At 38.4% G+C, this 15,859-nt stretch overlaps 1 protein-coding gene across 2 annotated transcripts in view; it reads right to left on the bottom strand.

Moving 5' to 3' along the window:
- LOC130930694 (unconventional myosin-VI-like) overlaps positions 1-15,859 on the bottom strand; it is a 130,649-nt gene that overhangs the window by 88,822 nt on the left and 25,968 nt on the right. For both annotated transcript variants that reach the window (XM_057858734.1, XM_057858735.1), the window contains exons 3-10: positions 15,051-15,120; positions 14,904-14,977; positions 13,520-13,649; positions 7,863-7,968; positions 7,717-7,772; positions 7,551-7,648; positions 7,316-7,480; positions 797-877 (exon numbers count right to left, since the gene is read on the bottom strand). In XM_057858734.1, coding sequence (XP_057714717.1) covers positions 797-877; positions 7,316-7,480; positions 7,551-7,648; positions 7,717-7,772; positions 7,863-7,968; positions 13,520-13,649; positions 14,904-14,977; positions 15,051-15,120 — 780 coding nt within the window. The remainder of the gene's footprint in view (positions 1-796; positions 878-7,315; positions 7,481-7,550; positions 7,649-7,716; positions 7,773-7,862; positions 7,969-13,519; positions 13,650-14,903; positions 14,978-15,050; positions 15,121-15,859) is intronic.

Genomic DNA, 15,859 nt, shown 5'->3' with positions numbered 1-15,859 from the left:
GTTGGGAAAGCTAACGAGTGACACGCTGGAATTTCGGCAACGGGCCCGGTGATGTCACGCACTGCGACATAACAAGAATGGCGACCTATCACTTAAAATAATTTTACAAACTTTATTAAAACAAAAACATTAAGAGGGGTTTTTATATCAAATTATTATAACTCACACTAACATTTATCTTTTAAGAATAACTTGTCTTAAAAATAGAGGATCCCTTTAATAATTTCACACGAGTCGCTCCTGAGTATAAGTCCCACCCCCAGCCAAACTATGAAAAAAACTGCGACTCATAGTCTGAAAAATACGGTACATGTCTTTCTATCCGTGGAGCCCTTTAATTGCTTGAAGGCACCATGAATCCAATAATCAATTCCACATACAGCATAATCAATTAATCCATAAATAAGAACTCTCTGCTCGCTAGTAGAGCAGAATAAAAATAAGGCATTTTTCGGAACGAAATGTTTCTTAGTTTACCACTAGACATGTGCCGGTTAAGGTATACAGTGACATGACAACGTCACTAGATTCACTTGTGGACACCGTTCTGTGTCAGACTTGCATTTTCAATTGTTTCAAGGTATTTTTCTTTACTTCTCCTCCAGGACTCAAGTGCAGGAATCCATCTGTGCTGTAAAATCATTTTATACATTAAGCAAACATACATATTTGGTCAGGCTGCCAATATTGTGCTCGCAGGGCCGAGCATTTTCACTATTGTGAGAAAACAACTCTATTGGACACGACCGTTTTATTTGCAAAAGTGAAGACATACAAGCAGTGAAATTGACTTTACCTCAGGACTCTTGCGGTTCTGCATGATTTGCTTATCGGAGTTTGCGCTGGCAAAGTATCGGGTGCAGCCTCGGTTCAAATACTGCAACGTAAAAAGAAAATAATTGTAAAGATTCAAATATAAATATCCGTCTTAATTCAATTTCAACTTGGCGGTACAGCATTTTTAACCTGTGGGAGATATTCTTATCGATTGTCACCGTGCCAAAGATGAACTCTCACGTCTGTTAATATTGATGGCAATAGAGTAAGGTAATTGCCTCTGTTGCCGATTCTGCCACCTAGGGACCTGATTTAATGACAAGTAGCCAAGTCTAGAAATTAGTTGCTTGCTTTGTTTGTTTATCTTAGCATGCAGAAGAACATGTTGTCGCTGGGATGAGCGTGTTTACTGTGGTCTATTGAGGACATACCTCCTATTGCATGAAAAAACATTTCATTTACAGATGATCTTCTTTAATCCAACGATGGCAGATGTGTATTAAGAAAGACATTTCCCAATGGCGTTTTTCCATGCTTGATCAGTTGAATTGTATGTCAACTATGGGCTTGTGAAGCCGTTTGGGACATTTGTGATTGAGGTGTAAATAAATAAACTTGGTCTGTTGACTGATTTGACCCCTGTGTTGGATTTATATGTCCTCACTGTTATTTTCTAGTTTTCTGGGGTTCTCTAACATCTTTCCAAATGACATAACCATGTTAGCTTCATTGAAAAATTTCAACTGTTCATATGTAAAAGGCAGCATTTATATTTATGTACGAGTACAAGCTCATCTACAGTAGCTATGTCTTGTGGCAGAGATGAACTGAATACAAAGTGAGTGGCTGGATGGAGAGATAAAAAAAATGTGCCAGCCTGACATCTAGTGGGATTCCACGGAATTGACAGCCTACTTCCACTCGCTTTGAAACGAGCTATGTACAATATTGGTCAAAAAGCTGTACATTAAAGAAATAAAAAGGAGGGGCTATATTACAAAAACAAACAAAAAAAGGAGATCATTTGAAAATAAAGCCATAATTATCAATTATTAGGTTAGGTTGGACAGATGGAGGGAGGGAGGGACCGACCGACTGACAGCATAGACTTCATAATATATTGACGGGACAGGGCTGATTCATTGGGGGCCTATTTTTAAAAAACAAACAAACTTAAAATTAAAATATTTTCAAAACCAAAGCTAATACTGACCAAAAAAACATTACAGAACCCTTCCTTAGGCATACATGAGTCTCCATGAGCAGCCCCATCAAAAATTTCAAAGATTTTCCCTAATAAAATCCCGATTAATTATATTTTATATAAGTATAACAAAACTTAAAATGGCTATACATTTCTCAGATTTTACACTAGATTAGTTTTTGCCCAAAATAGCAACTTGAAATTTTTAGTATAATAATAGTTATCATAATAGTATTATTATGAAGTCTATGAGAGAGAGAGAGAGAGAGAGAGAGAGAGAGAGAGAGAGAGAGAGAGAGAGAGAGAGAGAGAGAGAGAGAGAGAGAGAGAGAGAGAGAGAGAGAGAGAGAGAGAGAGAGAGCTCTAACGCTGGATTTAGGTTGAAAAAGTACAAAAGCTGTGCTGCATAAAAACGGGAAGGATTGTCTCAGGAGTGATTTGTTCAAGGATTCAAGGTCATTATATATATATATATATATATATATATATATATATATATATATATATATATATATATATATATATATATATATATATGTATAAATGCTAACTGCCCGTTTTTTTTTTTTTTTTGGGGGGGGGGGCTTTTAACCAAGAATCGAGACTGTTTTACGTCCATGTCTATAAAGAATTCAGGGATTTAAGCATTTAGTCACAAGAATTTTCATCGGAAAAGCTCTTTTTACATCAGGTGGCCGCTAGCTACATTCACTAACAGACTAGCGTTGTACTCTGACATATTTACATAAAATTAACGTTAACTGCACAGTTTTTTTGCTTTCAACCAAGAATCGAGACTGTTTTATGTCCATATCTATAAAGAATTTAAGGATTTAAGCACTTAGAGGCCTAGACTCAACCCTCTGTTCAAATTTTAGGCCCATTTCTCATTTCCATACATTTCTAAAATACTAGAAAAGGTTATCTATAGTCAGCTGCTACCATTCCTTGAAGAAAACCAGATTTCGGAACCATTCCAGTCTGGTTTTAAATCCCTCCACAGCACTGAGTCGGCACTTTTAAGAGTATCAAATGCTATACTTCTGGCAACAGACTCTGGCAAGTTTGTTGTTTTAGTTCTTTTAGATTTATCTGCAGCATTTGATACCGTAGACCATGAGATTTTAATTTCTCGTCTTGAACACAGTGTGGGTATTCAAGGTGTCGCTCTTGAATGGTTTATGTCTTACCTAAATGAACGGAGTTTTTGTGTGAAAATGGGCAATTTCATGTCCAAAAAGGCATCGCTTCCTCATGGGGTTCCCCAGGGATCTGTTCTTGGCCCTCTTTTATTTTCACTTTATTTATTGCCTCTTGGTTCTGTTTTTAGAAAACATGGTGTTTTATTTCATTTGTATGCTGATGACTGTCAGATCTATTTTCCATTGGCGCAAAATGGCACTTTCTGTCAACTTATTGAATGCCTCAACGATATAAAGTCGTGGCTCTCATGTAATTTTTTAAGTTTGAATGACAGCAAGTCTGAAGTCATGGTGTTCAAACCGAGTAGCCAGGCCCCCTGAATGTTGACCTCGGTTCATTGTCTCCGTTTCTTAAGAATTATGTCAAAAATCTAGGGGTCCAATTTGATTCTGATTTTGAATTTGAGAAGCAGATTTCTTGTGTTGTTCGGTTTTTATCAGCTTCGCCAGATTGCTAAGGTGAAATCTATTGTTTCACGCTCTGATATGGAAAAATTGATTCATTCTTTTGTCACAACTCGGCTGGATTACGGTAATTCTTTGTATGCAGGTGTCGGTCAGGCGGCACTGGCCCGTCTGCAACTTGTACAAAACTCTGCTGCTCGACTCCTAACTAGAACCCGCAGGCGTGAATATATCACCCCAATTTTAGTATCTCTTCACTGGCTCCCGGTACATTACCGAATACATTTTAAGATATTATTATTTGTTTTTAAATGTTTGAATAATCTTGCGCCGCCATATCTGTCAGAAGTGCTTCAGCCTTACAGTCCAACCAGAACCCTCAGATCAGCTGACCACCTGCTTCTAGTCGTCCCAAGATCAAGGCTGAAGCTTAAGGGTGACCGTGCATTTGCGGTGATGGCGCCCAGGCTGTGGAACCAATTACCACTTACTATTAGACAGGCCCCCTCACTTACGGATTTTAAATCACGTCTTAAAACATTTTATTTTTCTTCAGCTTTTAATGTGCAATGACAGTTTATGACCTCGTCTTTTATTTATTTTATTTTATGTGTTTATCTTTCAAAGTTGACTTATTTTGCTGTGTTGTGCTATGTAAAGCACTTTGGTCTCCTTGGCGGATTTTTAAATGTGCTATACAAATAAAGTTGATTGATTGATTGATTGATTGATTGATTGATTGATTCACAGGAATTTTCAACAAAAAAAGCTCTTTGTCATTCCACTTGGTCAGCTTTGAAAGCCAAGCCAACAATGCAGGCCCCCTATTAATCGGCCCCGCGCCCCGTCAATATACTATGAAGTCTATTCTTAAATTATGACTCCAGAAAAACTAAATTGAAAAAGGTCAAAACAGGTATATGCAGATTAAAGAACCCAAATCCTAATATAATAAATAGATTTTTCTCTAAAGTCCTATCTAGGTGACCTCAGACATATCATAATATTCATGTTTTTTAGATTAGGGAAATGCCACTGAGATATTTTCTTAAGGCCTCTTTACACAAATGTTCTGATTCTGAGAGTGTGCAAATGTCAAGGTTACTCACTATGCTGCAAAATATTTTTTCGTTTACAAAATAAGGTTCAAATAAAGAATAAGCAAAAAGCTTCATCCTACTCCTATTTGGGCATATTGAATAACTCTTGTTATTATTATTATAAATATTATTTTCTTCACTATTGTTTTTGTAAATGTCTCAATGGTTTTGTCTGATGTTTTTAATCGTTTTTTTTTTTTTTCTTTCTTCTGGCATACGTCCAAAATAAGCATTCATTCATTCGTTAATTCATACAAAATAAAGTTTTAATTTTATAAAGTCCATGTTTCTAGAAAAAAAAACACTTGGAGTGGAAAAAAAATATTAAGAGGACAATGTATCACAAAAGATGTATAAAATTGACAGGTGGATACATTTGTATCATGATGAATGTTTCCATGAAAATATCCACGCTTATAGAGCGAAAACTACGGTGGCCGTGAAGTGCCAAACACAACTGCAAACCCAAAAAAACACAACGGCAAATCGAAAAACACAATGGCCAATCACATAGCAAAAAAACAAATGATAAAACACAATGACAAATCACATAACAAAAAAAACAATTCAAAGAATACAACGAAAAAATAAAAAAGCAAAACGGCAAATCACATAACAAAAAAAACGAATTAAAAAACGACGACAAATCAAAAAATGAATTTGCATTAAGGAACCGAAAGAGGTATGTACCACAAAAAAAAAAAAAAAGTCATTTTACCATTTGTCGTTGTGTTTTTTTATTATGTGAATTGCCGTTTTGTTTTTTAATTTGCTTTTGTGTTTTTTGACTTGCTGTTGTGTTTTTTGATTTGCCATTGTGTTTTTGGCACTTCATGGCCACCGTAGAAAACTGATCATATTATGAGGAAAATATTTTCATAATGATATGGACGGGACACGGTGCACGGGGCCTATTAAGGGGAGTCCTATCTCTGTCAAAGCTGACCGAGTGGAAACACAGACAAAGAGCTTTTTACGTTGAATTTTTTTGTGAATAAATGCCTAAATCCCTGAATTCTTTATAGCTATGGATGTAAAACAGTCTCGATTCTTTGTTAAAAGAGCAAAAAAAACGGGCAGTTAGCATTTATTTTACGTAAATATGTCAAATGTGCTGCTCGTCTGTAAGCCACTGTAGTGCTGCCTTATCACAACAAGAGGTTTTTACGTAGAAAATTCTTGTGAATAAATGCTTGAATCTCCGAAATCTTTATTGATATGGATGTAAAACAGTCTCGATTCTTGGTTAAAAGCACAAAAAAAAAAAAAAAAAAAATAGGCAGTTAGCATTTATTTTATTTAAATTTTGCGAATTATGACGCCAATGCCGTAGCGGTTAATTTCTCACATTGATTTTTTTTTTCACGACGTTTCAAAATGCATGCATGGTACGAAAAATATAATAATTACCTTGAATCCTCGAACAAACTTCTCCTGAGACAATCCTTCCTGTTTGTACGCGGTACAGCTTTCATACTTTTTCAACCTAAATCCGGCGTTGAATGTGTTGAATTACTGCGACCGAGTGCGAATAACTCAAGCGGACTGTGGGACAGCCCCCTACTTGAAGTCTATATTTTTTATGAGGATAACAATGTATAATTACAATTTAAAGACTTACTTTATCCCCATAACATTGGTTTAGTATTAACTGAGATGTATCCTAATAACTAATTTACAGTAATACATCCTTAGCCGAATAGCATAATAATTACCTAAATCATTTTAACTAGGGCTGTCAAACAATTATAAATTTTAATCAAGTTAATTACAGCTTAAAAATCAAATAATCGTAATTAATCGCAATTCAAACCATCTCTAAAATATGCCATATTTTTCTGTAAATTATTGTTGGAATGGAAAGATAAGACACAAGACGGATATATGCATTCAACATACAGTACATAAGTAATGTATTTGTTTATTAGAACAATAAATCAACAAGAAGGCATTAACATTATTAACATTCTGTTAAAGCGATCCATGGATAGAAAGACTTGTAGTTCTTAAAAGATAAATGTTAGTACAAGTTATAAAAATTTTATATTAGAACTCCTCTTAATAAAATTTGTAAAATTTTCAATCAAAAAAATAAACTAGTAGCTCGCCATTGTTGATGTCAATAATTACACAATGCTCATGGTGCTGAAACCCATATAATCAGTCACACCAAGCGCCAGCAGAGGGCGACAAAACACCAAAAAACACAAGTAACAAGTAGACATGACACTGTGCTGTCATTTTAATCTGTTTGCGCGGGGCATGTGCGTTAAATGCGTAAAATATTTTGACGTGATTAATTAAAAAAATGAATTACCGCCCGTTAACGCGATAATTTTGACAGCCCTAATTATAAACATTTTGGGAAGAATGGAAAATTAAACTTTTTTTTTCTTTTTTGCAAAAACATCGAGTCATTTAATGACTAAAACATTGCTAATTTAATGACTAAGAAAGTGAGTGTTTTTGAACAGGCTTAGGAGAAAAGCAGGATGATGCAGCATTGGTCGGAGAGTGACATAATGCATAAATGTCAATTTGGCAAAAATATGACTTAGGCTAACGATAATTTATTGTAAGTGTATATTTAAGTCAGTCAAGCTAATGGTAGCAGTGAATACACTAACTCTGAAGCTGTCTGGAGAATCGAGGTGCAGCTTCTTCTTGATGTCCTCAGATGCTCCGGCACAAAGCCTGTAGAAGATGTGGTAGTTCCTCTCGTCATTACTTTGCATACAAATCCTTGATTTCTCCAGCAAATAATGGGAGACAAATCCACCGACAACGGCATTCTGGCAACGTGAGAGGAACATTTTGCAAATTAGATTTTATTTTAGAGAATACCAGTATGAAGAAGAATACCTTCTCATTGAAGTGGATTTCAACAAACTTCCCAAAGCGACTGCTGTTATTATTCCGGACCGTCTTGGCGTTCCCGAATGCCTCCAGGAGGGGATTTGCTGAAGTGCAAAGAACACACTTTACCATCTAGACCCCACCAGCATTCTGTAGTTCTTTGATATTTTACCTTCAACAATTCTCTCATCGATATCTTGACCACTTCCGTAAGTTGTGGTCAAATATCTACAACAAAAGATGAATACAGAATGTGAATTGCACAATATATTTAAAACAGTCAGAGTAAGTGAAGTTTTCTCTTTTTAAGAGTCATACCTGAGAACAAACTTAGTGTTTTCCGTTTTGCCAGCACCCGATTCGCCAGAAACGATGATGGACTGACTCATTTTCAGAACCTTCATGTCCCTGTAGGCTTTGTCAGCTAAAGTAAGTTAGGAAAACACATCATACAAATTACTCTCTGAACCATTAACATTACAGGTAGTCCCCGGGTTACGAACGAGTTCCGTTCCTACGCTGGCGACGTAAACCGAATATCTGCCCAAGTCGGAATTAACCTTTTGAGTAAATCTCAAAATAATTATCCAAAAAGTCAGAAAGTATAATAATAATAATACATTTTATTTATAACGCACTTTACATTTGAAAAACAAATCTCAAAGTGCACATTGCCAAAAACAGAATAAAAAGACTAAGAATAAAAGAGTAAAAGCAAAACAGACAGAAGCACAGATAAAATCAGATACCAATCAGCAGGGCCAGACCAGCCTATACGCAGACTATGCAGCTGCTTCGGGCCCCTGACCACTAGGGGGCCCCCAATCTGGCAATTGTTTAATTTATATTCTATTTTGTTTACTACAGTTTGCTTTATTTGACTTTTGTGAGTTTTGATACTTGATTACAAGCTTAAAAAAATAAAAGTTCTTCCTTAACTTCTTTCTTTCCTCTTTTAGAAAAAGGTTTGATGCTATCTACTGTAAGTACTGACAAATCATTTGGGGTGAGAAGTTTGAAGTATGCAGTGCAACAAAATCTGATTAATATACAAAATATGGACGTATGGGTTGGATCGCATGTATGGGTTTCACAGTACATTGTGACGAAATGGTGGGCCAAAAATATGGGCCCCTTTGCGTTATTTTGCTTAGGGCCCCCAAATGGCGAATTTATCTGATCTGCCAATCAGATAAAAATAAGACAGTCAAATAAAATTATCTAGAATAAGCTCTTCTAAAAAGGTGAGTTTTTAGTCCTTTTTTACATGCATCCACCGTCTGCGTAATGTATTGTACTTTGTTTAATGATGGAGGATACACTGCCCTCTGGTGGCAGCGTTGGGTTGGACTGTCGCCTTATGACTGAGGAGTAGACTCTCGTCTGACATGGATAAAGGACAGCTGCGCTCTGGTTTGGCCCACATAAGGCTGTAAGTTGTTTCAGCTAATATATGTTTGTATATGCATTTGAAATGAGGTTTCCAGCTACAGTTTGTGGAGTAATTTGCAATGAGAATTGCAACGAAGTGAGCGTTCATAGCATTTAAGCTAGCGGACTTTTTTTAGGCTAATTTAATTGACTAAATTTATCTATTGATCAGACTAGATGGATGTTTGAACGCCTTCTGTTTTGTGTTCATCGTTTTATTGTTGAAATGCGTGTCGTTTTGAACATAATCGTACAGATGTGTGTTACAGCTTTACAAGTTGTAAAAAGTGAAGGAAGTCAAAAGCTTCAAAAAGCACAAATGCCTTGTTTGATGTCAGTAAAGCTAGACAACTTGATGTTTCGTGAGGTCAGAACACGTCATATTAATATATAATATAATAAGAAAGTAAAGTACTGTGGGATACAATAAGGTACTGTTTATGCAACAACAACAAAAAAATAAAAAAAAACTGGAGACAAAATGGTGGAAATAGCGTAGGTCGAGTATGTCGTAACCCGGGGACTACCTGTATAAGAGCAATCTGCGAATGAATCTGCTGGTAATTATTCAGATGTGTAACCTATACCATTTCCAAAAATCAACATCATGTTTTAGCATTCAAAATCCTGTATATTTATATGTGACAAGGGCTGTCAGCAGACTTGCAGGGGACCATTATAGGGACCCCCATCCCACCCCTGCCACCGGCTTGTCATGACAACATACGCAGTACTTTACCGCTTTGCAAGCAATGTCAATGTAAATTTTCAAATTCTTTAATGTGAGATGTAAAGTTAAATTTAACAGACCATAATGTGATCTGACATAATATAAACAAACTATTTCTATCTATTGTCCCATGTAGGCTACAGTACAATATAACTGAGAGTGCTATGCCTGCCATGCTAAGCAACTATACGTAGTACTTGAGAGTGCCAGAGCGTGGTCAAACCATTCTCTGCTAAGACAGGGGGGGTATGGTGGCATTGTGCAAAAAAAGGAAAAAATATATATTTGAAATATGTAAGATGTTAAAATTGTATGTATGTATCGAGTAGAACATAATATTTAATCAGTCGATGATTTAAATAAAAAAAATAAACATGTATGTATCGAGTAGAACATAATATTTAATCAGTCGATGATTTAAATAAAAAAAATAAACATGTGAATGTAAAGTAAAATAAATTAAGGGTCATTCATGGGCCCCTATGGTCCTGAGGCCCGGGACAACATACCCGGTTGCCCCCCTGTCGACGGGCTTGTATGTGAACATTAGGAATTACAATCCGATGATGAATCCAGTTGTTGTAATGTCAAACCTACTTCAAGTGAATAACGATAACTCAAGGCTTAAACTGTCAGCAACATAAAACCTTTGAGTCACAGCTAAAATTATTACAGGTACAGCTGGGATCGATATGTTGTGGAGTGCTTTATAAGTAATTTACCTTTTGTTTTTAACTGTCAAGCAGATGCAACCAGTTTTTCCCACCAATGAATGAGACTGTGGCGGCCCGCCACGAAAAAAAAAAAAAAAGATAATAATCAGATGCGTCAGTCAGCCGATTACACAGCTGTAGCCCACTCCACTCTACTACCCGCGCAAGCGAGAGCGCGCGCGTGCGTGCACACACACAGACACACGCGCCAACAGGTCGCGCTCATAGACGGGACTACTAGCCTGGTACACCAGACTCATAGCTGTCTGGCCACCATTCAGCAGAAAAAAAATTCCAGGGCGGAGCCAGCCACAGCAAATAGACAGCGGAGCGGACCAATCAGCGACGGGCTGACACGACGTCGGTAAAGCTACAAGAAACTAGCGAGAGACATTTCAAGATATTCAACATGGCTAGCGCGAGACAGACTGTTGGTTTTAGCGACTCGATGTGTTTTTGGTCATGTAAAACCGAATTTACCGCGGATTGGAACATATTGCAAGGCTTTCCCGTTGAGCCACTTGGCAGGAGTTGCTCTGGTCATTCCAGTCTCCTGCGTCAACTGCGAGAGGGACTTCTCCACAATGAACAGGGCAAGGGCATGACTAGAGGTGCTGACGGGTGTGCCAAATATGCATAATATTTGGTGTGAATGTAAGGTGCATAATTGTCAAGTAAAGGAGAGTACAATACCCCTTTCCCACTGGCCAAAAAAACCCGTGTCAACCTGCTAACAATCGGCTTTTGGTGGCAGTGGGAAAGGTGCAGCGACCCGCCCAGCGACCCGCGTTAAAATCACCTCGGCTCTGATCGCCATGTGCCCCTTTCCCACTGAAACTAGTGGGTCAACGCGCGTTTTTCCAAGCCGATGCAACCCACTAGCAATTGGCATTTGGCACCTTTCCCATTGACAAAAAAAAAGCTGTGTCTTTTTTTTTTTTCCACCCGTCTAACCCCCCAACCCCTCCTCATCCGTGCGTAAGGTTAGTGACGTCACCACGCTAAGATGCGCTTTGACAAGTGTGACCGAATTCATTCAGTTCAAGGAAGTAAACAATGCAAAGCAACATAGAAGCTTCCTTTCCATTTATGTTCTCTGTTTTCATGCTTTTTCCTGCCCTCAAAATGGTCGAAATGCAGCAAAGGATCAACACTCTGCTTGTGCTGAGGCAACGTAGACGACGTGAATTTTGGCTTGAAATTGAAAGGAGTCGTGTACGTCACAGAAGGAGGAGAAGAGCCTTTGTTTCATTTGTTATGGCTATTGCTAACGCTGCTACACCGACTGTTCGCTGTATTGTGGATCCGGGCTAGAGCACATGGTTTCTGTTTTTGTTATGACGCATCACGTACTAGCCTACGTCACCACGTAGATTAGGGTGTTGACTGTTGACCCGGGGTTTTGCTTTCACACTGCATGGCGATCAGAGCCGAGGTGATTTTAACACGGGTCGCTTGGCGGGTTGATTGACACGGGTCAAGGCGGGTCGCTGCACCTTTCCCAATGCCACCAAAAGCCGATTGTTAGCGGGTTGACACGGGTTTTTTGGCCTGTGGGAAAGGGGTAATGCAGTGTGAAAGCAAAACCCCGGGTCAACAGTCAACACCCTAATCTACGTGGTGACGTAGGCTAGTACGTGATGCATCATAACAAAAAACAAAAACCATGTGCTCTAGCCCGGATCCACATACGGCGAACAGTCGGTGTAGCAGCGTTATCAATAGCCATAACAGACGAAACAAAAGCTCTTCTCCTCCTCCTGTGACGTACACGACTCCTTTCAATTTCAAACCAAAATTTACGTCGCATACGTTGCCTCAGCACAAGCACAGTGTTGATCCTTTGCTGCATTTCGACCATTTTGCGGGCAGTAAAACGCATGAAAACAGAGAACACAAATTGAAAGGAGGCTTCCATGTTGCTTTGCATTGTTAACTTCCTTGAACTGAATGAATTCGGTCGCACTTGTCGAAGCGCATCTTAGCGTGGTGACGTCACGCCCCTTACGCACGGCTGAGGAGGGGTGGGTGTTAGACGGGTGAAAAAAAAAAAAAGACACGGCTTTTTTCGTCAATGAGAAAGGTGCCAAATGCCAATTGCTAGTGGGATGCATCGGCTTAGAAAAACGCGCGTTGACTTACTAGTTTCAGTGGGAAAAGGGTATTATAGGTCAAATCAGACCTCAGGAACAGACTGCAAGGAGAACACCTTGCTGCCTGCCTGAGAGTCTCCATAAATGGACCAAGCCCTGATGCGTTCAATTTTGGAAGAGCTATGGAAATTTTCTTCACAAAACCAGAAAAAATTAAATGTTCAATGGCAGGGTGCAGAGTGTGTCAGTAGTGGGTGAATGAACAATGGATTGAATGAGTGAGTGAATGAATTAATTACTTTGTGTCATGGCTTTTTGATTCAAGATTAAATTTGAAATATTCCTGATATGCCTTTGTGTGTTCTTAAGGATGATACCAACCTGTTATGTTCATATACAGCAATTTATATTACATTCAGTGGTCTCAAAATGCCCTAAAGAGATACACCAGGCTTGAAAATGTACACACATACCCTACCCCGAGGGTCAGAGACCCTCCCACCACAGTCTTCTAAAATCCTGTGGGAAACACTGATGTATAAGTGTTTTTAGTTCTATTTCTTAAATTGTGTCTTGCTGATTTTAATGTGATGTAAAGAACTTTGACTTACTTTGTGTTTAATTGTGCAATAAAAAAACATGACTTGCCAGTAATTGTACTGCTAATGTTATATTGACAATCTAGATCCTTATTTAACCTAATTTTATTGTGGCGTGATATTCCTTTCCAATTACACGGTTGTCCTTGCACTTTTTCTCTTGTACCCTTCTTTGGGGACATCATTAAACACATCAAAAGCAAAGGAAAAAGTTCAAACTAGTGCTGCAACGATTAATTGATTAACTCGAGTAATTTGATTAGAAAAAAAGCTTTGAATCAAATTTTGCTACTTCGAGGATTCGTTAAATTCAAGTGGTGTCGTAATGGTTTGTTTTGAAAGTGTTTGCATTTAGTTTTATTTATTTGGGTTGATTTTGGATATTTTTACGCGTGGTGTGCGATCTCACCAATTGCGTAGACATGAGGGGGCTGAGTCCCCAAAGACTTCCCCTGGTATGACTTGATGGCTTCTGGGCCGTACAGGTTGGGGATGTCGTAGTAAGGATTGACAGCTATCAATATATTGGCCACATAGGTCTGTAAAAGAAACAATAAAAAGAGTTAGCCAAACATACAATTATCAAATATTTGTGAGACAAAGCCACCTTGTCTTATTTTCTTGCCTTACTTTTCCCCATTTACCAGCTGTCTCTCATTTTATAAGTGAGTGACTGGGATCAGGATACTGCTTGACATTGACACTGTCGGCCTCAGCTAACCCCTCATTGCTCTTTACCACTTGGCCCGTTCTCCTCATTGGTAGGAAATAATATGATATTTCTAGCTCTACCGTCTAATCTGCAGTGTTCTCCTGTATTGTGAATGATGCCAGGAGATGTGAAATAGGGTCGCATATATTCCGTATTTACCACACTATATGGCACCTTCAATGAATAGCCCATTTTAGAACCGTTTTCATATAAAAGGCGCACCACAGTATTAAGGGGCAGTAGTAGTAGTGGTTGGGGTTGTGTTATGCATCCACTAGATGGAGATAGAGGGAATGTCATGCCATGATTAACCAATATTGATCTATATAAGGTGCACCTTTTATTGTAGAAAATACGGTGCTCTCCCATAATGCTAATGTAAAGGGCTTTTCACACTAACGTCAGCCCAGTGTGATTATGAGCAGTCCACGGCAAGCGCAAAATGGGAGGAGCCACATGCACGCTTTCAGGAAATTAAAAGCTCCAAGCATATTTGCTTTACTACCAAGCACCAATGCATTTATTTCTAATTGTTGCACAAGAGAACAGAGCCTTTTGTTATTTCAAAGAGTAGGGGGCATTATAATAGCCGTCTTTTACTAGTTTCGACGAGAAGGTGAATAGTTTTTTTGTCGTTGTTCGGGAAATACATTTCCACACAAACGCACATCGAGGTACCATTTAGCTTAGCAAGGAAAGGAATGAGAGTCATTTTTCTAGTTTCCAAGAGCTCACAAAACTTTAAATAAGGGCATATATCAAGGTTTCATCAGCCGTAAATTGCGTATCCGTCCGCCGAAACAGCCTGACAGCACAGATATAAGTATGCCTGCCCCTCCGCTATTGGATGCGTTGTTGATGTAAGGGCATTGGTGCTCTGAAAATAGAGCAAGGCTCTATTTTGGGCCACGCCTCTTGGTGCAAATTCATTCAAACTTGCCGTTCCGCTTAAGACAGCCGTCCACCGCTCACTTTTGCCAAAAAGTCCGCTCTCACATACACAATAAATGGGTTGCCGTTAAATCCTTTACACTAGGCTGCCGCTAGTTTGAAACGGCGCAAGAGCCGAAAGAGGACGTACATAGATATGTTCCTTATTGTATCGCACTTTGACGTTGTTGAGGAGAGTGGCTTCATTCAAGTACATGAGGGAACCTGAAAAGAAAGACATGCTGTTATTATTGTTATTTTTTTTCAAAGGACATTACATTGAGATATGAACACTTACAGTTATCCTCAACATGTTTGTTGACGTCGTCCTCCGCTGGGAACACTTGATTTATTGGAGAAAGGAATGTCTGTCATTGGAAAAGTATAACTGATTAATTAATCGCTCCTTTTCCGCCAGTCTGTTTAGCTCAGATGTCCACATGTCACAGTTGAAATAAACAATTTCAAAAAGTTCCACAGCTAGAGTCATAGACTTCACTATCAGTTGACGAGACAGCTCCAACAGATATTGTGCCACGGCTTCCCGTAGGGGGCCGGGCCAGGCAGAGCTTTCGCTGTGATGAACTCAAAAACACGCTGTGTCTTACGCCAGATTTAGGTGGAAACAGGACAAACGTTTTAGTGCATACAAGCAGGCAGGAGTGTCTCAAGAGTGATTTGGTCGAGGATTCAAGGTTTTTTGCTTTTCACCAAAAATCTAGACTGTTTCACGCTCATTTACACATTTATTTACAAGAATTTTCAACTAAAAAAGCTCTTTGTTTTGTGATGGCCGCCATGTTGGATTTTGTATCCATACACTATAGCATTTTATATTCAAATAATCAGGTAATTTTTGCCCAACTGCCCATTTTTTGGGCAAAAAAACTAGTAATTAAGACATTTCTGCGTCCATACAAAAAATTCGGCTTTAACGTGTTTTATTTTATGTAACATTTCAATCTAAAAACACGTGTTTTAATTTATGTAACACTTCAATCTAAAAACGACGAGGGCCAGCTAGCCGGCTAGATGTGCTGAGGCAATAGTGACGTCGTAATTCAACCTAAAAAAAGGTGTGATTGTATACAGAAAAATGCTTAATTT

This window comes from Corythoichthys intestinalis, chromosome 15, assembly GCF_030265065.1.
Source record: "Corythoichthys intestinalis isolate RoL2023-P3 chromosome 15, ASM3026506v1, whole genome shotgun sequence".
Taxonomy (NCBI): domain Eukaryota; kingdom Metazoa; phylum Chordata; class Actinopteri; order Syngnathiformes; family Syngnathidae; genus Corythoichthys; species Corythoichthys intestinalis.
This window is presented reverse-complemented; position numbering and strand designations above follow the sequence as displayed.